We start from the raw sequence: 24,642 nt of genomic DNA, 5'->3' as shown, positions 1-24,642 counted from the left end.
AATACCACAAGTGACCCAAAAGATGAAGGATGTTACAGTTCTTACCTTCATCTATGAGTAGCTCATCCTGAAATGCTTCAGCGAAGTCAATGTTCTGTAGCACACTATGTTCCGGAAGTATCTGCTTTGTGACTCCTGGTTTATGCAGCAGGGCTCTGCCGGAAGAGATCTTTATTCACTTTATATATAAAGTGACTTACATCAGATTTTAAAGTATTTGGCAAACCCCACTAACAGCATGGTATTTCATTCATAGAGCATATATCTTAAGTCACAATATAAGTACTTTTTAGAGCCAAACCTGTTTTCGGAAGTTCAGCTGAAATGGTAGTGAAATCATTAGTTTTAGCTCAATAGTAATATCAAAGTAAGAGCTCTTTAATGTAAGAGAAGAAAGAAGGATAGATCCTTCTGAAGGCCTATCTTTTCATTATTTGTGACAATTTGGTCATAAAACTTGCCTCAGTGGCAGACAATAAATAAATAAAGAAAGAAAGAAAGAAAGGAAGAAAGAAAGAAAGAAAGAAAAAAAAAAAAAAAAAAAAAAAAAAAAAAAAAAAAAAAGAAAGAAAGAAAGAAAGAAAGATAAGCTGTTTAGGGAAATATTTAAGTAACCACATAACTACTGTAGAAATATTTAAGTAACCACATAACTACTGTAGAAATAAGCATTTTCCAAACGATCTCTTTGCAGTGAAAAACAAACTATTAACATCTCTGTAATTCTCAAATGTTCATATAAAAAGGAAATTTCAGCATCATAAGTTTGTGGTAAATAGGAGTTATGAAACAATACACTGTATTTTTTATGTTTCAGTAGAGAGAAAAGGAAACAGGACATGTGATGATCTGATTTCTTCAAATTATTCTAAACTAATTAAGAAGCCCGGTTCAGCAGTGCTTGGTGGCACACGCCTGTAATCTCAGCACTCAGGGGGGCAGAGGCAGATGGATCTCTGTGAGTTTGAAGCCAGCCTGATCTACAAAGTGAGTTCCAGGACAGCCAGGGCTATGTAGAGAGACCCTGTCTCAAAAAATAAAAGAGCCAGGTTCCAAGAATCACATAGTGAGCTATCACTCTCATCATGAACTTCCTTCAGCTTCTCTAGCCAAAGAAACTCAATTTTATATAAGAAGCACCCAGAACTTATCACATAACAATGTACCGTTTTTTAATCACACTTGACCTAGAGCAATATTCCAAACTTCCCAACTCAGTATATTAAATCATTTACATTAGATGTATCAAATTTTATAAAGTATCTATAAGTTAAACCATCCTACACATTTTAAAAATACAATTATATTTTCCAGTAATTTTAACCTTTCTAGAAATATTCTAAGTTAATCATGTAGATTTATATAATATAATCTGTCAGTAGTTCTTAAAATCTTTTCTAAACTGATCTGATATATTCTTAAGTATGTTAGGAGTAGAGTCCTTGGATAAGGAAAAAGAGGCATATTCCCTATGTCAAGAAAGAAAGCAGAATGCAGGAAAACAGAGGTGTTTCCTCCAAGTATTTCTAACTCACATTATGCCAACTTTTGAGCCACACCAATTTACCAATGTTTTCTTCACCTATCAGCTGACTAATAAATAGGTATGTTCTAAAACTTCCAAATCATTAACTCTCCTTGCTCTCACTGACCAGTTCCCAACACTGTCGGAACAGAGTGTGTACCTTCGATACTGCTCTCTGGAGATCTCGTCACCACCAAAGAAGTAGACAGTGAGCAGTTGTGTTGAGGGTCTGCTGTCGCTCTGTCTGTCTGATGGACTGTACAGTAAAGTAACATCCTGATACACAAAAGAAAACCACGAGTGCCAACAGTCAGTATTTTCCTCAGTAGTCATCTCACTCTCAGTGAACAGTCCTGCAATACTAAATAGAACACAGGCACAAGAACAGCCAGTACGCTGGAAGGCAGAGGCAGGGAGATCTCTGTGTACGAGGACAGCCTGGTCAACAGTTCCAGGACAGCCAGGGCAACACAGAGAAACCCTGCGGGTACAGGTCTTCCAGAAAAACTAGGTAAGTACTTCTATTCCTTACTCCTTTCTAATGATTTTATCCCTTGGCCATAAAATACATAATTAATATTAATCAAAACATAACTTTAGTTTTTAGGGCAGAGATTTTATACTTACTTTTTGGGTTCTTTCCTTAAGCACAAACTTATCTGGAAAGATCCTCATTATTTTAGGATCCAGCAAAACTTTTCTTTCAGAATCTTTAAAACATACTGCTTTAACAAAGGCTGCTCTAGAGCCAGTGTTGCGAACAGAAAAAGTAACTTTACTTTCTTTGCCAGGAATTAAGCCATTCACTGTTACCAAGTAACTGTCAGATAATTTTTTAACATCTTCTAAAATAAGATTACTTGTTCCTCCATATCCAGACAAAGGTATCTAAGGAAAAAAAAATAGACACATCAAAAATTATTTTTATATAGAAAGCAGAAAATGTATTACAGTCAGAAGAAAGCAGATTTAGTACAATTAAAGTTTTAGTGTTTGTATCCATGGGCTAGTAATTAATTACCCAACTTCTAGTCTACCATATATATTATATATTTGTTTGCATATATTATATACACAGCACTTCCAAACTGCATCTGACTATATAAAGATCAACCATTTCCTGTTGCAAAAGCTAAACTTAACCAAAGAACAATAAAAACTAGTATAACGACGCTTGCATACATTTGTAAGGTGAAGCATACAACTATAATTTATTTTGAAATGCCTAAAAACACAGATACACTAGTAGGTGGTCAGTTTTGTGGTAAGAAATACACCAATGCATAAACTGTAGAATCTCGGTGGTAGTTTTTCAACTTCTCAGCAATTCAGAAAAATTGTCAGAGTACTTTAGGAGGAAAAAAAAAAAAAAGCCTACCCTCTCATAGTCTTTTAGTAGAGCTGTTATCAGAGAGAAGTGTGCAAACAGGAACTAAACTGATACCAGTACCCAAAACTCTCAGCATAAACAAGGCAGGGATTTGGAAGCCTGAGACGGAAGCCAGGTTTGAGAGATGCTTGCTGTAGTTTTTATAGGAGTTGAGCCTTCCAGAAAAAAAAAAAAAAAAAAAAAAAAAACAGAAAAAGGCTCACAGATACCTCCATTATAAAGAAAGTAAGGGAAACAGTTACCTTGCTAGAAAATAACCTTCTATGCTGGTCAACAGGCATCTCTAAAACCAAACAGATCCTCGAAAGTATGTAAAAATCAACAATTGATTTTGATTTGCCTTATGTACTTCATCAAACAACATTAAAAACTAAACTTAGGTTCCTCATAAATTTGCTTGATTTATTATAAAATAGTAACATTTCCAAGACCTCCAGAGCAGAAACTTAGAAATCTTATCATTTAAAACTACTTCCTATAGTTACAAGAGCCAAAAATACTTCAATTTTTTTTTTTTTTTACTTTTTATATTTTGAGTAAATTAGCTGCATGAAATTAAACAGAAAATGATAAAGGGAAAAGGCAGCTTTTAAATACTCAATGTAGAGCCGGGCAGTGGTGGCGCAGCCTTTAATCCCAGCACTCGGGAGGCAGAGCCAGGCGGATCTCTGTGAGTTCGAGGCCAGCCTGGACTACAGAGTAAGTTCCAAGAAAAGGCACAAAGCTACACAGAGAAACCCTGTCTCGAAAAACCAATAAATAAATAAATAAATAAGTAAGTAAATAAGTAAATAAATAAATACTCAATGTAAGTGTTCTTTCTGAACATCTGTCCCTCTGTCCTCAGAGATCTGTTCCAGGAAGGCTCCTATAACCATGAATACCAAATTCGGTCATGTTCAGGTCCTTTATATGGAATGGTGTGATTACACATGACCTACATACATTCCCACATACCCTTAGAACACCTTTAGAGGATACAATATTCAATATAATATAATATAACTATTGGACTGTTTAGAAAATAATATCAAAACAAACAGTATACATGCTCAGTACAGATGCAGTTCTTTTCAAGAATTTGTGGCTAGAGTTCTTGTTACACAAGCACAAGACCTGGAGTTCAGATCCACCTGTAACTCAGTACTCAGTACAAACAGCAAGTGCCAGGGTCAGGGAAAGTCTGACTCAGTAAATTAAGTGAAGTGACTACGGAAAATACACAAAGTCAACCTCTGGCCCCCATGTGCATGCATGCACACACATGCACACACACACTTGCACATATATGTACACATCACACACACATGCTAAAACACAAAAGCAAAAATTGTAATTAAAACCAACCTGACTTGACCAACAGGTCCATAGATTAATCATTGCTCTAAAGGAGGGTTTCTTAAGCTCAATACCATCGGCATTTTGAGCCAGATATTTGGTGAGATGAGTGTGTGTGTGTGTGTGTGTGTGTGTGTGTGTGTGTGTGTGTGTGTGTAGCATATGGCAATAATACTCTTGTCCTAGTCTCCATTAAGGCAATCAAAAATGCCTCCAGATACTGCCAAAAGTCTCTGGAAGCAACAGAGCCTTGGGTCGAGAACCACTGCTCTCAAAGACTACAAACAGAGCTGTTCTTCAGCACCACAGGGACTGCATAGAAACCAACGTGGGCTCTACACTTACGTAGCCTCAGTTAACTTGTGTAGAATGGAGAGACCAGTTTTATCTCAGGCTATTTTGAAAACAAAATGTGATATTCCACCTACCAATTAATGATATTTAACATGTATTCAACATGCAAAAAGAACAACTAATTTTTATTTCAGTCCATCATGCTTTATGCTATTCAGAGCACACAACATTCCATTCATTCCTCAGAACCCAACACAACATTGGGGACAGCAAGAAGCTGCATGTCACAGGTAAAGTCCTGAAGTGCCAATCCAGAGGGAGTGTAGATGACCAAGACAGGGCTGACTCTCTAGATTCCCTCCAGTTTCCCCTACCACTTCACTAGGCTATTTTAACTTTAACAGTCTAAGTCTTCTCATGAAATATAAGCCATTTTGAACTGGGGAATCTACAGAAAACCTGCCCTACCCAGCTCTATAGAATCTACGCAGGCAGGAGCTGCTCCAAGACTCTGGTTAGTTTAAGACGGTGCAGACTACAACTAGGACTACGGACTGTTAGATCAAATGACCTACAACCTCGAATATCAGCTAAAAGGCCTGGAATTAATCACACTATACTAAGGATAGTGTGAACAACACAGTCCATTTAGTCCTATCCACAAACCCGATTTTACTTTTTTTTTTTTTTTTTTTTTTTTTTAAGATTTATTTATTTATGTATACAGCGTGTATGACCAGAAGAGGGCACCAGACCTTATTACAGATGGTTGTGAGCCACCATGTGGTTGCTGGGAATTGAACTCAGAACCTCTGGAAGAGCAGTCGGTGCTCTAATCTAAGCATTTTCAGCCGATTTTACTTTTATAGGAAACCCGATCAGAGTGCTATGCACCCACACATTAAAGCTCTGTCACAAGTTCTAAGAACAACCACGTACATATTCAAACAGGTTGGCTGACCAGCGGGCCAAGGAAGCACCTCAACACTAACTCCTGTGTCAGACAAGCTATCTTGGCCAAGCTCCTTTCTGACACTAAGAAACAGAAGACAAATTTCCATTCTGGCCTCACTGCCAGATAAGTGTGCAGTCTGCAGGGTTTACTTCTGTGGAGCTGGTGTCATCCGACTGCACTGCCCTTATTCTCTTTCCTCGGTGATTTACACCTTTTATCTGTAGTTCTGAATATATTTGTGCAAATGGTTTTAAATCAATTTTTAAAAATTTGTCCTTGTAGGCCCACTATCTGGAACATAATCTAGGAAACTGTATCAAGAGATATTTGCCAAGGTCTGAATGTTGGTGTCTCACAAAATCCGTAAGATGAAATGATCCCCAACATAACAGCATTAGAGAGCAGGACTTATAGGAAGTGCTGAAGTCATGACAGCCTTACTTTCAAAAGTAGAATTGGGGCCGGGCGATGGTGGCGCACGCCTTTAATCCCAGCACTCAGGGAGGTAGAGGCAGGTGGATCTCTGTGAGTTCAAGGTCAGCCTGGTCTACAGAGTGAGTTGCAGGACAGCCAGTGCTACACAGAGAAACCCTGTCTCGAAAAACCAAAAACAAACAAAAACCAGCAAAACAGGTGAAGAGAGTGCAGCATCACTCTTGCACCACAAGTAAGTCATCTCTGAAACCGAGTGCAACAAAATCTGCTGGCACACTGATTTAGGACTCTCAGCTTGAGAATTATGAGCAACAAATGTTTAAAAATTATCCAGTGTGGGGCTGGACAGATGGCTCAGTAGTTAAGAGCACTGGCTTCTCTTCCAAAGAACCAAGGTTCAATTCCTAGCACCCATATGGCAGCTTACAACAGTCTGTAATTCTAGTTCCAGGGGACCCAACACCCTCTTCTGGTATCCATGGGCACCAGACGCACACAAGGTACAGTGACATGTAAGCAAAACACTCCTACAGATAAAATAATAAAATAATTCTCTAGCTTGTGGTATCTGTTGTTTATAGTGGACCAAATGTGCTAAGACAATAGTTTGCTGAGTTGAATAGCTCTATCTGGATTTACCCAAAATGTGTTTATGTTAGGTATGTTTCAAATTTCTCAAGTTGAAATAAAAATTTAAAAGCTTTAGGATACATGGTAATTATATGAATCTCACAATGGTAGCTTTTAATAACTTGATAATTACCTTGTAATTTGTTTATAAGTCTATAAAAAACAGAATATATAATTTACCAATATTAAAGCAATGGTTATTACTTAACATGAACTCTATGGAAGGAAAAAAGCAGTGAACTTCTCTTACCATAAACTTAATGCCTGGCTGTGAACGATTTCCAAGCTGTTTGATTTCTAGTTTAGCCAACATACAAGATAATCGAGTAGGTGCAAATAACACAGAGATTACATAATCCTCTCCTGGGCAAATTCTGATCTCACAGTTACTGGTCAATCTCTCTTCTGAGCCAAAAGTGTTCTTAATCTACAATTTAAAAATAACCACTATATAAACTCAAATACTGGCACAAATGAAACATACATTAACACAAACTCTTACAGTTAGTCTTGGAGGCTGAAAGATGGCTCAGCAATTAAGAGCACTACTCTTATAGAGGACCCAGGTTAAGTTCTCGATTACCGACATGGCACTCACAAGCATGTCTAACTCCAGTCCCAGAGAATCTGACATCTTCTTCTGAAGTCTATGGGCACCAGGCATGCACATGTTGCATAAACATACATGCAGGCAAACACTCATACACATGAAACAAAATTTTAAAAATCTTTTAAAACCTACAATCAAAAAATCAGTGGGTCTGGATGAGGAGACAGCCCAATAGTAGAGAGCTGGCCTAGCATGTACAAGACTCTGGTTCCATCCCCAGCACTGAAAAAACCAAAATCAGAACCACTTGGTCTAGGCTGAGTGTGGAGGCATACACCTATAATCAGCTTTGGGAGGCAGAGGTAGGTGGATCTCTGTGAGTTCAAGGCCAGCTTGGTCTATATAGCGAATCCCAGGTCAGCCAGAGCAACATAATAAGATTGATTTCAGACAAATAAGACAACAAATGGTCTACATATATTAATACGAAGCCACGTGTGGTGGTATAGGCCTATGGGAGGCAGCAGGATCATGAGTTTCAGGCCAGCCTAGGCTATACAGTGAGACCCTGTTGCATACACAAAACAAAATATGAAATGAAATAATTTTTAAAAAGTGTTTAAATCAAACAAAACAAAGACCATAGTACGAACCTGAAAGCAATCCTGATCCTGTCCTTTAATAAGTAGTCGCAAGTTTTGGGCTGTAGTTGTCGAACTGTTTCTTAAAACTAGTTTCTGGAGTCTGAAAACAATCACACATTTTAAATGTCTTCTTTTCCATGGACAGTGCTACAGCGACAAAAATGAAGCCAACTGCACCTGACCACAGTCCACAGAGAGGCTGGCTGTGCAACTCACTGAGAGGCTGGAGTCATCGCTCCACAATTACGGAACTTGTTTCTGGAAACGCGAGGCTTATTAAGACTGAACAGGGAAGGTTTTTAGCTTAATATCACTCTCTAATTTATCTTCTCAGATGGCCTTATTCATATATAATATGTGTATGATATATATATATATATATACACACACACACACACACACGCACTTGTGTGTGTGGGGGGGTGTCAAATCTTTAAAGGGGCTGGACTCTGGGAAACAAGAGGTCAAAGCTACCAAGCTCATTCATACAAAGTGGTCTTTTCAGCAATATGCTGAGTTAATTTACTTTTTAAAGATATTAGAATATAAATAAAGTGGACATATAAATAGCAGGTTGCTAGTATGAAAAACCCCAGATCTTAGAAACTAATTCCTTTCTTCACTTAATACAAAATAAGAAATCCCTGTTGTGCACAAAAATGAAGACCACTATCACTTAACTTGAAGTTTGTCCTAAGAATTTATCAACTAGATTGCAATCTCCCTAAACAAGATACAGTGCCTCAATTACCTTCTCTCTGCCTTTCCATAAAAGGAGCCCTCATATTCTAAATGCTTAACCAACAGAGAACTCACCAAAAAGCCTAAGAAAATAAAAGGCAGTTTGAGATGCATTTTAAAAATGAGACATTATAAATTTTTTAAATTTACTCTTATCATATGAAGATTAAGCAAATATATGACAGCTTTATCTCCAATCTAAAGAGAATAATACAGTCATATTTAACACCTGAGAGAACAACCTTAGGTAACTGGACAACAAAATCTCAGTACTCTTGATGGCTGCTGTGAATACTCACTGTGTCCTGCCGAGAGGGATACCTCCCCAAGTCAGAAACTGCTTATTGGACAGAATCAATGGAGTCTCTGAGCAGTGAGGTCCAGGTGGTAGAGGTTTACTCCCAGAAGAAATGACTTCACCTTTTAACACTACCTCATACTGAGGTCCTAAGGGCTGCACAAATATTTTCAGGATCCTAACCAAAGAAGAAAATACAAGTTGAGTGTTCCATAGTCAGTTCCTTTGCCAATTAACTATATCCTATCCACAACCTTTGTCCGAGAGACTGAGTCTATGAAGAAAACCCAGCATTTCTATCTCAAAGGCTTACAACACTTCAGGGAAAGCAAACACAAAAGAAGTAATGATCACAATAATGTCTACACGGCATAGCACAAGAGAAGTTTCACAGGGCTCTCTTCATGAGGAATTTGGAAGAGCTGAAGGTCGCAGAAGAAGTCAGCACAGGGTTGAGGAAAAGCACTTGAGGCTTAAACAAGTACTTCAACTAGTGTCCGTTCTTTCAAGAGTCTCGTAATGAGCTAACTAGATGTAGGCATTCTACACTCCACGCTGGGGACAAGCAGTGGGGGCCTGGGAGGGTGCTTCTGGACATATACTAAGCTAGCTCCATGCAGTCGGGTTCAAACACAACAACAACAATATTCTGATTGAAAGTTACTTATGGCTTAGATGTCAAAGTCACAGATCCTGGAAGAGACCGGGGAAGAATTGTAAAGCAATAAATAAAAAACCAAAGTAAAAATTTTCTGGAAGAAAAAAATTAAAGAGGAATACCATAATTCATGCTTTATTATTTACTTTTATCAGAATATATCAGAAAACAGCAACTTAACTTTGATTCAGTTGGATTAAGAGAAGCATTTTACTAACAAAAAAGATGGGCCAGTGGGTAAAAGCTCTTGCTGAGCAGGCCTGAGGATGTGAATTTGATGCCCAAGCCCATGGTGGAAGGGAAAACAACTACTGAGAATTGTCCTCTGATCTCCACACATGGGCCATGGCATGTAACACCCATACCACACACATCGTACACACAACAGTGACAATACAAATTACATATGTACACATACATACATACATTTATATATATACATATATATACATGTAAGTGTGTGTGTGTACACATATATGCTAACTGAAAAGATTAAAGCACAGCTGTATCATTATTTCATACATTAGGTGAAGTAAAACAGGTGTCCGTACATGAGTGAAAAATATCTAAGCAAGTGGTCATTATAAATATTTTCATATTACCTTTCTTCATATGCTTTGGGATCCTTTGGTGTAAATGAAACTGTAACTTCATGTTCTTCTCCAGGTTTAAGAAACAGACTCTCTGGTTCCACTGAAAACTGACTTCCTTGTTCTGCAACCTAAGAAATTACAACTTAACTCATGCAAGCATGTTTTCTTGTATTCTGTGCTTTTCTATGCTATTTTTTAAATTTGTGTTTGTTTTTGTTTGCTTTTTTGTTTTTCGAGACAGAGTTTCTTTGTGTATGTAGTAGCCCTGGCTGTCCTGGAACTCTCTCTATAGACCAGACTGACCTCAAACTCATAGAGATCTGCCTCTCAAATGCTGAGATTAAAGGTGTGCGCACCACTACCATCCCTCTTACTCCTTTTCAAAAGGATAGTTCCTTCCTTTTCCATTTTCAGATCTTTTTTCCTACCCCATCTCCAACTGGATCTCAGAAATAAAACCTCTATATGCAGACTACTCTTTTCCACTTCTACACACCCACAGATGCCACACAAACTTCTAAGGAACTATTCAAGAATTTCTTACATCCAAGGCTTCAACAATAACCAAGCATACACTAGTGTGACTCTCGATCTTCACAACACTCTCGGTGATTCCCAGCTCAATCCTCACAACATCCCAACAAGGCTGCCAGGACAGGAGCCATCAGAAATACTACACTCTTTCAAAAGTTCTTACCTTGATATCTAGGTAAACTTCAATATTCCCAGCATTTTTCAAAGGCAAGGGCTGCTTTGTTGAGGAATTTACATCGGCCAACAAATACATAGTCTGTGGGGTAGGATAAAGATGCATTAAAAAAGTAATTACAATTAAAGAACTATCAACCAGAACATCACAGAGTAAGGACAGAGAGAAGATGAGGATACCTGTAAGTCCCTGGGGGCATGAATCCTAGCTATTCCTGCTCTTGCTCGGAGGTCCACACTTCTAAGAACTGGTATAGGGTTTGGGCTGTCAACTTCTATATCCACTCTGGCCAGGAACTCTTCTGCTGAGCCTAGAATTTCTATAAAAGTTTACTTTTACTTTAGTAAACAGATAGTTAATCCCAGATTTCACCAGTTATCCAAAAGGATGTCCCCAGGGATTCAAAGAAAATTCAGGGGCCAGGGAGATGGCTTAGCGGGCAAAAGGTGCTTGTAGTGCAAGAATGACCCAAGTGTGACCCTCAGAATCCACGGAAAGGCAGAAGGAGAAAACCAACTTCATAAAACTGTCTAGTGACCATCACACAAATGCCCACACACGTACACAATAATAATAATAATAAATTAATTAAAAAGAAAAGACAAGCTAGTTCAGACTTTTAAAACAATCCAAACCTAGGTATGACTGACTAGAGACAAGCAGAGAGGAAATGGGTTTTCTGCGGGACTTGCTTAGACCACCTACACTTCCATAGGTTTAGCCCCAATATCATACCACCTTCTCCATTTCCAAACATAAAATCTTTGACAATGACCCAAAATATTGTCAATTAACAAAAAAATAAACTATAAATCTGAAGTTTAATTACAGAATAGGATAATTCAAAAAAAAAAATATGATACCTGAAGTAAGGAGTTTCTTTGGGCTATGGAAAATAACCCAAACTATCAGAAATTCTGGATCCTATTAAATGAAAAACAAAATTTTAATGTATATTGATGTTAAGACTGAAATCCCAATGAGCTAAAAGTAGTTGGGAACTTGTTCTTTACTTCTAAAGCAGTTTTGTTAAACTGACCCAACTTACCTGTCCATCGTAACTGGCAGGCATCACCTGACTGACTACGGATGGGGACACCAGCTGAGGAATCACATCAGAGTAAGGAGCGGCTTTCAGAGACGCGTGGATGGGTTCTTTGGAAAACGTGAAGCAGCGCCAGGCTAAGGCATTCTGTTTAGAAACAGAAAAGTCCGTTTCAGCAAAGTCATAGCAGTACATTTGCTAATAGGCTCTTTAGCAATATAATTTACTTTTACAAGGAAAAATTAACCAAGGCTATTAGCATTGCCTATCATTTCAAATCACTATATTCTGTAGGCAGTCTCTTAGAAATTCTAGGTTAGTACTTACAGCATTAATAATCAGTCTGATTGGCACAGTAGCATGTGTCTTGTTTATTAGCTTGAGTGGGAGAGCTTTCCAGCCGTCATAGGTCAAGTCACCAAAATCCAGAACACCTCTCTTTTCCGTTTCTACCTAAGTATGAAAAAAGGACTGAGTGACATAAAGCAGTCTATTATTAGTGACTATCTTAGCTATGTGCTTCTTTTAGCAACAGTTCAGAGTCCGCATGACAGGTAAACTTAGACCTAGGTCTTCCCCTTCTATTTTATTTTATTGCTGTCTATAAAACTGTGTTAAGTCTTCTTTTAAAGCAGGCTAAGTACTCAACTATACTATATATAGAACAAGGCAAAGTGGCTACTGCAACTTTGCAAACACTATGAGATCTTAAGTTGAAGCCAATCGTTTTATAAAACATAAATCTCCTCTTAATTAATCCTATCATTAGACTTTTAATTCCTTAATTCCTTTCACAACTTCATGAAGATCTTGGTCTATTTCATATTCAGTCTGATACAAAAACAGTATTTAAAATGATGCCAAACAGGCATATCAAAGGGTAAAGATAAGTGTGTACTATGTGTCAGACTGCTATGTCTTTTTTTTTTTTTGTTTTTTCGAGACAGGGTTTCTCTATGTATCTTTGTGCCTGTCCTGGATCTCACTCTGTAGACCAGGCTGGCCTCGAACTCACAGAGATCCGCCTGCCTCTGCCTCCCGAGTGCTGGGATTAAAGGCGTGCGCCACCACCGCCCGGCTCAGACTGCTATGTCTTTAAACACTGGAGAGAATCTAACAGACTCACCCTGATAGCCACACATGTGAAATTTTACACAATATTTAAAACACATAAATTCTCATAGTTTATGCAACTACAAGGAAAGCAAAGACATATTAGCAAGTAGGAGCTGAATTCTATAATGGCCAATGAAGGTCAGGGGTCCAAATTAACCCCCAAGATAGTTGAGGTTTGACACTTTCCAAAGGTAGTAAATTTCAGGCTCCTTGTGGGCAGGGCAAAGTTGGAAGAGAACGAAAACGCCATACATAAAGTCCCGGAATGCAGTGTCCTTTCTAAGAATATTTAAGAACAAAAACAAACAAAACATCTGAAAAACTACCCTGTGTTCAAAAAACAACAGGGGACCTTCCCAGGGATGGGGACATTTGGAAAGATGTTGCAAGACTTGAGTCTAGGCCACACCAGCACTGGCATGGAGCTCCAACTGAGACTCACAGAGCCGTGCACGCCTTCTTTGCATTTCCACAGGATGCTCTCGGGGTACTGAGGACACATGAAAGGAAGAAAAATTTTGGGCTGAATAAAGAGACATTGTAACAAAAAGATGTTAAAGAAATTGGAATCCATTAACAAAAGATGCCATAGAAAGATTAGCACTGGTCAGAACAGGCTTTAAATAAAAGGGATGAAAGAATGGCCCAGTTCTCAGTTCCAGCCGTCGAAGAAGACAACTCTAACGCCTAGTTCACACTGACTACCACAGGCACACATGTGGCACACATATGTACATGCAGACATACACTCATACACATAAAAGCAAATAAAACTGAAAAAAAAATTTTAAGAAACAGCTAAGATTTAGCTTCAAACACTGGGGTACATCTGCCCACAAATTCCTTCTGTAGCCAATGACACTAATTTACAGAGTTACCTCGATGACAGGGCTTTCGGCAATAGCAGTGAGGGTGACTCTGTTCCCCAAAGCTTCTGCTTGCACTACTGTATCAGCATCTGCTGAAAATGGCCATGAAGCAACACTAAACGTACATCTGAAAATTCCAGGATTTGTGGGTATAAAAAGAATTTTTATCTCTTCTGTGGCGTGAGGTCTTATAACAACTTTATTCTTGAAAACTAAACACGTTTGTGTTGAAAGATCCACCTATAAATAAGAGCAAGATAGTATGTTAGAAATGGCTCTACCTTTCAAGGCTAATCATCTAGTTTAAGATTCCTTTTCCCAGTCAAACTAGGAAATCTAGACCTTTGTTGCATGTTAAAAAAAAATACTCTACTCTTATAACTCATTATATGAAAAGTATCACCAATCCAAAAGCAAAACGCTTTTTGATGGCTGGTGAGATGGCTTTTAAGTAAAAGGTACTTGATGCCAAACTTGACTGCCTGAGTTTGAACCCTGGAACTCATGGTAAAGGAGAAAACCAACGCCCACAAGTTGACCTCCACACCTGTGTTGTGGCATACACCCACCCACACAAATAAGCAAAAAATAAATAAGTAATTCTCACTACATACAGACTGTGTCCACTCCTAGCAGATTTTAAAATGAACAAACATATTTACCTAGACCCTCACTCTTCTAAAAAGAACACTGAACACAGAAGTACTTCACAGCCCTAGAAACCTGTCTAGGATGATTTCTAGTTCTATATGCTGTGTCAAATCCTACCTTCAACCCACAATGCCTTCCTCCAGTTTTTATTTTTATCTCATTTAATGATCTGGTAACAGATGGGAAAGTGTGGAAAATAAGAGACAGCAGAGAAGTGATGGAGAACGTTAACTGTCAACTACAATATCTACAATCCCCTGGGAGCCGGGCCTCTGGACACGCCTGTGGGGATGATCTGGATTGCTTGACTTGCAGTGGGAAGACCCACCCACTGTGAGTGGTGCCATTCCCTAGCTGGGATCCTGGACTGCATGTGGAGAGAGGGAGTGGAGTAGCAGCAGGCATCCAATGCTCTTCGGTTGCTGGTTGTGACTATGATGTAGCCAGCTGCTTCAAGCTCTGATTGCCTTGATTTCAATGCAGTGACGGCCTATACTCTTGGACTGTGAATCAGAGTAAACCCTTTCTCCACTGTTGATGTCAAGAATATTTTATCACAGCAACAGGAAAAGAAACTAAGATGGAGACAATATTATTTTACCAGGATGTTGGGAGGAGAAAGGGAATAAAACCATTCTGTGTTGGCTGACAAGCAGCAGTCACAAAGCCTGGACCTGTCACAGCAGGAGTTACTGACCCTGCTCCCTACCCTCCCTACTCACAACTTCACATGGCCACCAGAGTGAAGAAAAATTTACAGTCTCTGAGAGCAACTGTAGTTGATCATGGGAGATCCTTGCTAAACATTAAAGCTATTGTTTCCATGGATTTCAAAAGATCATATAATAAAAATAACAGATTAATATTATTCCTCTTTCCAAATGAAGACTTGGTCCAAATAAGTAACTTAGTTCTTTTGTCTTTTCTTGATACATGACAATAGCTTATAGTCAACAGTATTTATTAAATCCAGGAACTTACTGTGCTAAAGGCAAAATAACATGGCTTTATATATAAATAATAATGATTAATAAATATTAAAGCTGATACAAAATGTAAAATATTCAGATTTCATGTCTTACACTGAAAACACTACAACAACAAGGGGCTTAAAAAAGACCTTTGATCCTGCACTCGGAGACAGGCGATCTCTAGAGTTAGTCAGCTGACAGATCAGTCCAGGACAAGCTCAAACAAAAAAACCCGTCCAGAAAACAACAACAACAAAAAAGACCCCATTCCAAAATTGTTCATTTGGGTAACTACCAAATCCTATAAGAGCAACAAAAATTGGAAAAAAAAGAAAAAAAAAAAAAAAAAAGCTGGGCATAGTCATGTCTACATATTAATCCCAGCACTTCAGAGGTGAGAAGAGGGGATCACGAGTCCTTGGCTACTTAGCAAGTCTGAGCTGCCCTGAGTTACAGGAGACCCAGCCTCAGAACAAACAAACCAAAGGGATTGATTGCAGCAGTGCATGTGTCTGCTGTATGCAATGGCTCTGCACATCCCCACCGTTTATAAACGGGGAAAAAGAATCTTATTTGTGTTTCTGTGTGTGTTAGAGAGATGTGAACAGACTAGACATAAACAAGGGAGTGAAAAAGCCAGCACGGTGGCATGTGCCTGTAATTCTAGTACTTGGAAGGTGGACACAAAGGATGACCACAGAAAAAATCAAGGGCAGTCTGATCTAGACAGCAAGCTGCAGACCAGGTGTGGCTACATAGGAAGTCTGTTTAAAAAAAAGAAACAGAAACAGAAAGGAGGCCAGTAAGACGGTTTCGTGGGTAAAGGCACTTGAGCACAAGCTCAAGATGTGGCCGGCCACTCACGCAACAGCGGCATGACTGTTGGCAGGTAACAACCACTTTCAGATCGGAGCTGAGGCTCGCTTAACAGAAGGCATTCAAACCAGGTGCTGTGAACCAGCTAAACTCATGACTGCAGGAGGACATGAGTCCTCCTGGGGAAACTCACTACTACTGTCTGCTAAACCAACGTGATACCAAACTATATGCCAAATATGTAGGTTTAAATCCAAAGACAAACGCTATCCTCGGTCTTAGAGACACTCTTCTTGGCAGGGGGACAATGATGAATGAAAAGACTGTTGGCTGCTCAAGGAGCTAAGAATAAAAGACAGCTGAGTTCTCGGCCCTAAACAGAGAGGTCATTTGTACCAATCCCTCTAAGACTCAGGGAACACTGAGAAAAAGGGAGCAGAGAAAATGTAAAAGCTGGAAGTTGGAAGAAAGGCTGAAAAAATACTATCTTCCAGGCATGCCCCTAAAAAAACTTCCCAAAAGTGGGGCTGGAATGATGTCTCTGAGGCTAAGAACACTCCTGCAGCAGACTCAGGTTCAGTTCCAAGCACCTACATGACAGCTCAAAGCTGTCTACAACTCCAGGTCCAAGGGATCTGACACCCTCTTCTGACCTCTGTGGGCACTACACACTTGTGGGCAAACACTCACATACATAAAAATAAATAAATCTTAAAAAAAAAATAAAACTTTCAAAAGAACAATTTAATCAGTTAGAAAAAGGAAGAAAAAAAGGGGGTGGACCTAGGAGTAGTTAGGGAAAAGGGAAACAAAATACATAGCATGTACATACTAAATTATCAAAGAATGAACTATTATTTTAAACGGGGAGTAAAAGGAAGTCAAGTGCTTTGCTGAAGTGCACCGGTGACGCCCAGTGAGACAGACAGACAACTCACCTTCTCGCCATCCACACAGATACTGAGGACTCTGATGCTGACTTGTAGCCAACGGTCGGTTGGGTTGAGGACACTCAGGAGGGTCTGAGAAGCAATCCCGACACAGCAAGCGTGAGGAAACCTCAGTTCCTCAGGGACTCTGGCATTCCCTGCATAAGACAAAGTCAAATGGAAGTTGCACTAAACATCTGACCAAAAGGACTACTGGTTAAAAGGAAACCCTTACACAGGAGTGTCCCATTATACCCACGATCTACAGAAAAAATGCCCAGAAGTGTAAGAGTCCTTGACATCACAAGTCTCAGTGGGAGCTGCCAACAACAGTTTCTGTCTCTTCTCTACAGCTCTGAGAAAAACCAACACTGCAATGTAAGTGAAGCCAATCGAATCAGAATCTACAGCAAATCAAATCTTTGTTGTTGCTATCATGCCCCTTCTCTCGCCCAAGTTGAAGCCACTGACAGCTGTGAAGAGAAGCTCCAGAGGCTTCTCCCAGGTGTGCCTGGCTAGTGACTTCACAGCACTATCTCCCCCCTCCCTCCTCCTCCTCCCATTCTGGTGGCCTCTGTGTACAATCCCTAGCTCCAATGAGCCGATGTCTGTCATCAGGGAAAGCATGCTGTGGGTGAGAGCAGAGTTCTGCTCCTCACTATCATCACACCACACCCTGAAGCACCAAGGGAAGGTAGCCCGTTCTGGGAAATGATCCGGAAGAGGACATTTCCTAAGTAAAAGAATAGCAAAAATCAAGTGCAGAGGAAAAGAAACATCAGGACAAAGACCCAGAAAACTATCAGCATACAGCTTACTGCTGTTCTAAGCCAAGTTCAGTAACCCCTTCATAGAAACATTCTGATGCCTCAATAAAAGACGAAAGAAGAGCTTGTAAGAAAGCTCACCTATAATCCTAGCACTTGGGAGGATCAAAAGCTTAAAGGTCGTTTTCCCTACATAGTAAGTATGAGTGAGGCCAATCAGGGTCCTGATTTTTAAAAAAAGGACAAATAAAATAAAAGAGAAATGGCTCAGCAGTTAAGAGAACTTGTTGCTCAATAATGACAACCTAAGTTCAAATCCCAGCACCTGTATAAGGTGGCCCACAGCCACCTGCAACTCCAGCCCCCAAGAAATTCAACACCCTCCTTCAGCCTCCATAGGCACTTGCACATGTATGTGTGCAGACATTCATAGACACACATAGATAAATCTTAAAAATTACAAAAATAATTCATTTCAACCAATGTTTCTTTGGAACAAACTAGCTTTGTGGACCCATTTGTGAAAATGCAACAGAACAAAACTTTACAGAACAAAACTATGACAAGAAAAGTCATCTTACCAAATCCAGACATCATCCCTGAGTCCCATGGTTCAGTTTCATAGTTTGTACCAACAGACTGCACAGTAAATGGCTTTGCTGTATTCAGCAAGTTCTGCTGTCCAGCAGTAGGACACAGGTTATAAAGAGAAGAGGGACCCATCATTCCAGAGGCAAGATTTGGTCCTAAACACATCCCGGAAGCCGTATGTTCTGGTGCAACAGGAGGGTAAGAAGAACATCCTGAAATCCCAAAGACCTGCATGCCTGCGTGGCACTGAGGCAAGGTGGCATTCCCAGATGAAGGGACTGCTCCCAAATACTGCTGGGCCACAGGAGCTGTGTAGAGAGAATGTCCAGTCCAGAGTGCAGGGCACAGAGCAGGCTGGTTCTGCACCTGAGCAACAGAAGCATGAGCTGAGATGTGGGGAGTAGGATTGTGCTGGTTTGCAGAGCTGCCCAGATTAGGAATCTGGCTGCTGGATTCACTGCTGGCAGTTGACAGACCAGTAGACATTAACCTTTGACCTTGGTCCACAGCTTTCTGGCTCAATACAGGGAGGCTTGGTAAGGCTGGCCCAGACCGGTGGCTCAGACCTGGCTTGCTCAGGAGAGCCTGGCCAATCAGGTTCTGTTCACTGGGGCCAGATGTTGAATCTACCTTACTGGCTTCCAAGTGATCTTCACTTTTGGAAGAAATATCTTGACTTGCTGTAAAATTAGGGTCTCCATCTTCAAATCCACTACTCAGAGAAGGAGTTTCTGTCACTTTTCCTAAATGAGACTCAAGCCGGACAATACGAGGCACTGCTGCTTTTTCTGCACTCTGACCTGGAACTTTGTCTCTTAGCTTCTCCACAGTTCGCTCCTCTGATGGAGTTGGACTGACTCCAACAACTGTGGTGCTCAACTCACTGGTGAGATCGCTCTAAGGATGACAAATTTTGTTTTTTAATAATTCATAGATTAGACAAATATAAGAGATTCAAACAATGCTGGTATAAATCTCAAATAACATGAAATCTACATGGTGTCCTGAAACACAGAGTATACAAAGGAAAATAACTGCAAATATGAAATGCAGGCTTATACATGAAAACTGCACCCACTTTATAAAAGTCTTATGGTAGGAGGGAAATAACAGGTAAACACCAATAGCATCTAAAACATTTCAGTAAAGAACCAAAGTCAGCTAACATTTTTCAAATTAAAGGATTCTTTGTAAACTTTATAAAATAATATAAATTAGTAAATAAAAATGTAAGGGCAGACAAGCTATCAAATGATACGGACATGAGGTTAGAGTCAGTACAAAGCCAGCTCCCAGACCCTCCCATGTCCATTATTGGTCTACACTATAACTAAATATGATAGGAATATATGATGTTTTGAGTACTAAGCTTTTTCCAATTTCTAAAGATGTTATGGTTCATTTTTTATTATTTCTTTATAATGTACAACCGTGAAGAGTGACAGCTATAGACCTGGGAGATGAACAGTCTAGAACTAGCACACACAAGAGCACACTTAACTCCATTTATGATTTTTGTTTGTTCAGTTTATAAGTTTATACTGGAAGTTTATACTGAACCAAAGTTTTAGAAACAAAGATATAAGCCAAGTGGTGGTGGTGCACACCTTTAATTCCAGTATTTGAGAGGCAGAGGCAGGTGGATCTCTGTGAGTTTAAGGCCAGCCTGGTCTACAGAGTGAGTTCCAGGACAGCCAAGGTTACACAGAGAAACCCTGTCTCAAAAAAAAAGAAAGAAAGATAAAGTAAACAGAGAATATATGTCCTCAGGCTTTAATTACTAAGTGACAAGCACTAACTTCATGCCACAAGCCTTCACAAAGGTGAAGAAAATAGGACTAAAGAGGGCTAGTAATCCAAGAAAGCAGCAGGCCCCATCATTCAGCAGTTCAACACTATGCTAAGAAAACAGACTCAGGGTATGGGGGACAGGAGTGGGTTAATTTAAACTAAGGCTATATAACAAGAAGCCTCATGGAACCCCAGTACCTGTAAGCTAATTAAAAATGTAAGTTTTAAAAGGAGTTTGAACGGAGGTACCTAGAAGATATGGGTGTAGAAATTCCAGTGCCAGGTATAGAGTACCTCCCTATGAGCTAATGGTCAGAAAGTTCCTAAAGACCCCCAAAACAACAAAGGCTACTGCCACTGCTCTTGGCTACTCACCAGAACTAAATGGTAAGAACCTATTAAAGACACAGCACACTCTGGTTGCAGAGCATAGGGAAATCAAGCTGGACCTGACCCAAAAATTTCCTCCCTGCTAGCTATCCTTCACAACTACCACAGGAGGAGAAAAGCTATCAATGGACTTACACAGTGTTGGACCATGCATGCTACAATACTGATCTGCCAAGAGAGATGCACTCACTGGGCAATAGTGGCATGATTAGTACTGGGGTAACCAACTGCTTTCTGACTGCATTTGAGAGTTGCTCCATGGGAAGGAACTCATGCCTGACACTGTAAACCTGGTCAAAAGTCCATGGCTAGGGAGGTCATCGACCCTAGGGGAACCTACTACTGTTTTGCTAAAAGCACATGTAGTCAAAGTATCTCCTAAATATGTATTTTTGGTTGTGAGCCTAGCCTTTAACAGCTGAGCTATCCTATCCCTCCAGTCTAGCTCCTAAATATTTAGGTTTACACCTGTAAATCAATGCTGCTCTCATCCTTGGTCAAAGATGCTTCTTTTTTTTGTTTGTTTGTTTTTTGTTTTTTGTTTTTTCGAGACAGGGTTTCTCTGTGTAGCTCTGCCTGTGCTGGATCTCACTCTGTAGACCAGGCTGGCCTTGAACTCACAGAAATCCACCTGGATCTGCCTCCTGAGTGCTGGGATTAAAGGTGTGTGCCACCACTGCCCAGCCAGATGCTTCTTTTTGAAGTGGGCAAGAGTCAATGTAAAGACTTAAGTACAAATATATACATACATGAATTCATTCTAAAGATACAGAACAGCAACATAGAAGTTAAAGAGGCCAGGATTCCAGTTTGAGTCAAACATCACTAACACTTTTGGTCTTGAAGTGGCACCCACCTTGTGGCCCTCGGAGCTTTCATCAGCAGCTGTGACAGGAAAAGTACTTTCCCGTTCAGACACATATGTCAGCCTGCTCAGATCAGCATGGGAACATGTCAACTCTGACAACCCACACTCTGAGTGGGGCTTCTGGGGATGAACTAAATCAAGAGTCTCTAGAGCACACCTGGAAGAAAACGAGGAGCATGGTGTTAGAATCTGTGTAAGAAAATGACCACAACTGTCTATCTATAAGCTTGAAGTAACTCAACCACAAACTTACCATCTTTAATTAAAATAATCAATTACATTTCTACAAGAGGAGCTACTTCGTAGATACCGTTAAAAAAAAGTTGTCTCCTTTTCATTAGTAAACACCATATACAGACACATAACAATTATTCATCCAATAAAAATTTACTGAGTATCTGATATATAGCAGTTAATAAAACCACTTTAAAAAATCCCTATCCTTGGGCTGGAGAGATGGCTCAGAGGTTAAGAGCACTGGCTGCTCTTCCAGAGGTCCTGAGTTCAATTCCCAGCAACCACATGGTGGCTCACAACCTTGTACAGTGAGATCTGGCGCCCTCTTCTGCATACATAATAAATAAATAAATCTTTAAAAAAAAAAAAATGCAGGGACACTTGGCTCAGTCTGGGAGGAAGGGACTGGACCTGCCTGGACTGAGTCTACCAGGTTGATCGCAGTCCTCGGGAGAGGACTTGTTCTGGAGGAGGTGGGAATGGTGGGTAGGCTGGGGGTAGGGGAGGGGGTGGGAGGGGGGAGAATAGGGGAACCCATGGCTGATATGTAGAACTGAATGGTATTGTAAAATAATATATATATATATATATATATATATATATTTTTTTTTTTTTTTTATAAAATCCCTATCCTCAAAGAGCAAAAGCGTCAAAAAACATTATGTAGATAAGCAATAAAATGCCATGTACTACTAATCAAAAAGTAAAGTGAGTAACTTTTGGCTGAGCAATTAAGCAGCACCTAGAAAAAGCTCATTGACTCAAATATTCTATACCTGAGAAATTCACCCAGAAAGAAAAAAAAATTGAGAAATAAAAACACTTCATAAAAGGTAAATTTATTGATAATAAAGTAGGAAGCTCAAACGCCATACAAGAGAAACTACTACATGGCACGAGCATGCAGGAAAACACTCTTTAACCACTCTAAACCGTGCTGTTAGGGCTGAGAATACAGCTCAGTCGCAGAAGGCTTGTTAGCATTGCTAACATATAACAAAAACAAAAACTCCAAACCTTGCTGCTGAATACTATGCTCTGGCTCAGAAAGATATTTACAATATATTAAGTAAAACAAAAACAAAAACAAAATTCAATAGATGAAGGCTAAACAGTGGCAGATCATGCCCAAAGACCTAGGTATCAATTCCTAGTACCAATACAAAAAATACATAAAAAAGCAAAATGAAAAAAAACAGCCTTTGAGATGGAACCCACATCTATTTACCAGACACACACACACACACACACACACACACACACACACACACACACAGGTGTTACTTCTAGCGTATTGTGTTTTTCAGCAACCATCAGGGCCTCCAGCCAGATCTGGGAAAAAAGAAGCAAGCTCAACACCTCAGCCTACGGAGACCGTGTTGAGTCCCAGGAATCACACAGTGGAAGGAGAGAGAAAACCAACTCCTACAGGCTCTCTCCTCTGACCTCTAAAGAGGCACTGAAGTATATGCATCTTCATGAGTGTGAGTACAATCACAGACACCTATGCATGCTCCATATACACACAAATACATGTAATTCTAAGAATATATTCCACAAGTGTATCATAGAGTTCCCTCCTAAGGGCAGAAGGCAATGAAGCAGGAAAAATATTTTTTAGAAATAATGCCTAAATTCACACAGCTAAAAAAGAGGCAACTTGGGAAAGTTAGTAGATAGTTCTGAAATCAACTATTTTCTAAACCATAACATTTTCAATCATTTCAGTAACTACTCAAATTTGTTCATTTAAAACTTTCAAGATGCACCTGCCTGATATCTTATGAAGCCACAAAAAGAGAACATTTGCAGAATTAAAAATTTTTTTAAAATTATTCATTTCTATGTTATTAAAATAGCAAAACATGGGGCTGGAGAGATGGCCCAGAGGTTAAGAACACTGGCTGTTCTTGCAGAGAACCTGGATTCAATTCCCAGCACCCACATGGCGGCTCACAACTGTCTGTAACTCCACAGGGGATCCAATGTCTTCTGGCCTCCTCAGACACCAGGCACACACATGGAACACTTACATGTATGTGGGCAAAATACTCATACACACGATTAAAAGATAGTAAAACATAAATAATATACTAAACGATACTAGAAAGACTAAATAAACCATGAAAGTCCTATCCTGGTTAGCATTAAACTGTCAACTTGACACAGCCTAGAATCACCTGAAAAAGTCTTAACTGTCTTTATCAGATATGTGGACATATGAGTGTGGGATTTCCTTGGCTGTCTTGAGTGGCATCATCCCTAGGCATGGACTGTATTATGAAGGCTAGCTAAGCATGACTCTTTCAATCAGAGAGCAAGTCATCAAGCAGCATTCACAAGGTTCCTGCCTTGAGTTCCTGCCCTGATGTCTCTCAGTGATGGACTGTGACCTGGCAGTGTAAGCGGCAATAAACTTTTTCCTCCCCTAAGTTGCTTTTGGTCCTGGTGTTTCATCACAGCAAGAGAAAGGAAACTAAAGCAAGCCCATTATGCATTCTGAAATATTACTACTTTTCATGTTGGATTTCTTTTTTTTTTTTTTTTTTTTTTTAAACAGAAAAGGAAAAGCAGAATATGGGCTGGAGAGATGGCTCAGAGGTTAAAAGCACTGCTTGTTCTGCTAAAGGTCCTGAGTTCAATTCCCAGCAACCACATGGTGGCTCACAACCATCTGTAATGAGATCTGGCTCCCTCTTCTGGTCTGCAGGGATATGTGCAGACAGAACACTGCATGCATAATAAATAAATCTTAAAAAAAAAAAAAAAAAAAAAAGAAGCAGAATATAGGATCTGGAGAGATGATTCAGTGGGTAAAGGGCTGAGAGCCAATCCTGAGGA

The 24,642-nt window shown here is 39.7% G+C and overlaps 1 protein-coding gene across 4 annotated transcripts in view; it reads right to left on the bottom strand.

The window, feature by feature from the left end:
• Positions 1–24,642, bottom strand: part of Cep192 (centrosomal protein 192) — an 85,714-nt gene that overhangs the window by 20,321 nt on the left and 40,751 nt on the right. For all 4 annotated transcript variants that reach the window (XM_028864656.1, XM_028864657.1, XM_028864658.2 and 1 more), the window contains 16 exons: positions 21,553–21,721; positions 18,506–19,412; positions 17,167–17,315; positions 13,800–14,030; positions 12,133–12,258; positions 11,809–11,952; positions 11,624–11,684; positions 10,940–11,079; positions 10,749–10,841; positions 10,061–10,179; positions 8,802–8,978; positions 7,771–7,861; positions 6,818–6,994; positions 2,153–2,413; positions 1,686–1,801; positions 46–155 (listed from right to left, as the gene is read on the bottom strand). In XM_028864656.1, coding sequence (XP_028720489.1) covers positions 46–155; positions 1,686–1,801; positions 2,153–2,413; positions 6,818–6,994; positions 7,771–7,861; positions 8,802–8,978; positions 10,061–10,179; positions 10,749–10,841; positions 10,940–11,079; positions 11,624–11,684; positions 11,809–11,952; positions 12,133–12,258; positions 13,800–14,030; positions 17,167–17,315; positions 18,506–19,412; positions 21,553–21,721 — 3,071 coding nt within the window. The remainder of the gene's footprint in view (positions 1–45; positions 156–1,685; positions 1,802–2,152; positions 2,414–6,817; positions 6,995–7,770; positions 7,862–8,801; positions 8,979–10,060; positions 10,180–10,748; positions 10,842–10,939; positions 11,080–11,623; positions 11,685–11,808; positions 11,953–12,132; positions 12,259–13,799; positions 14,031–17,166; positions 17,316–18,505; positions 19,413–21,552; positions 21,722–24,642) is intronic.

Source organism: Peromyscus leucopus, chromosome 19, assembly GCF_004664715.2.
Source record: "Peromyscus leucopus breed LL Stock chromosome 19, UCI_PerLeu_2.1, whole genome shotgun sequence".
Lineage (NCBI taxonomy): Eukaryota > Metazoa > Chordata > Mammalia > Rodentia > Cricetidae > Peromyscus > Peromyscus leucopus.
The sequence above is the reverse complement of the archived record's forward strand: the minus strand, read 5'-3'. Positions and strand labels throughout refer to the sequence as shown.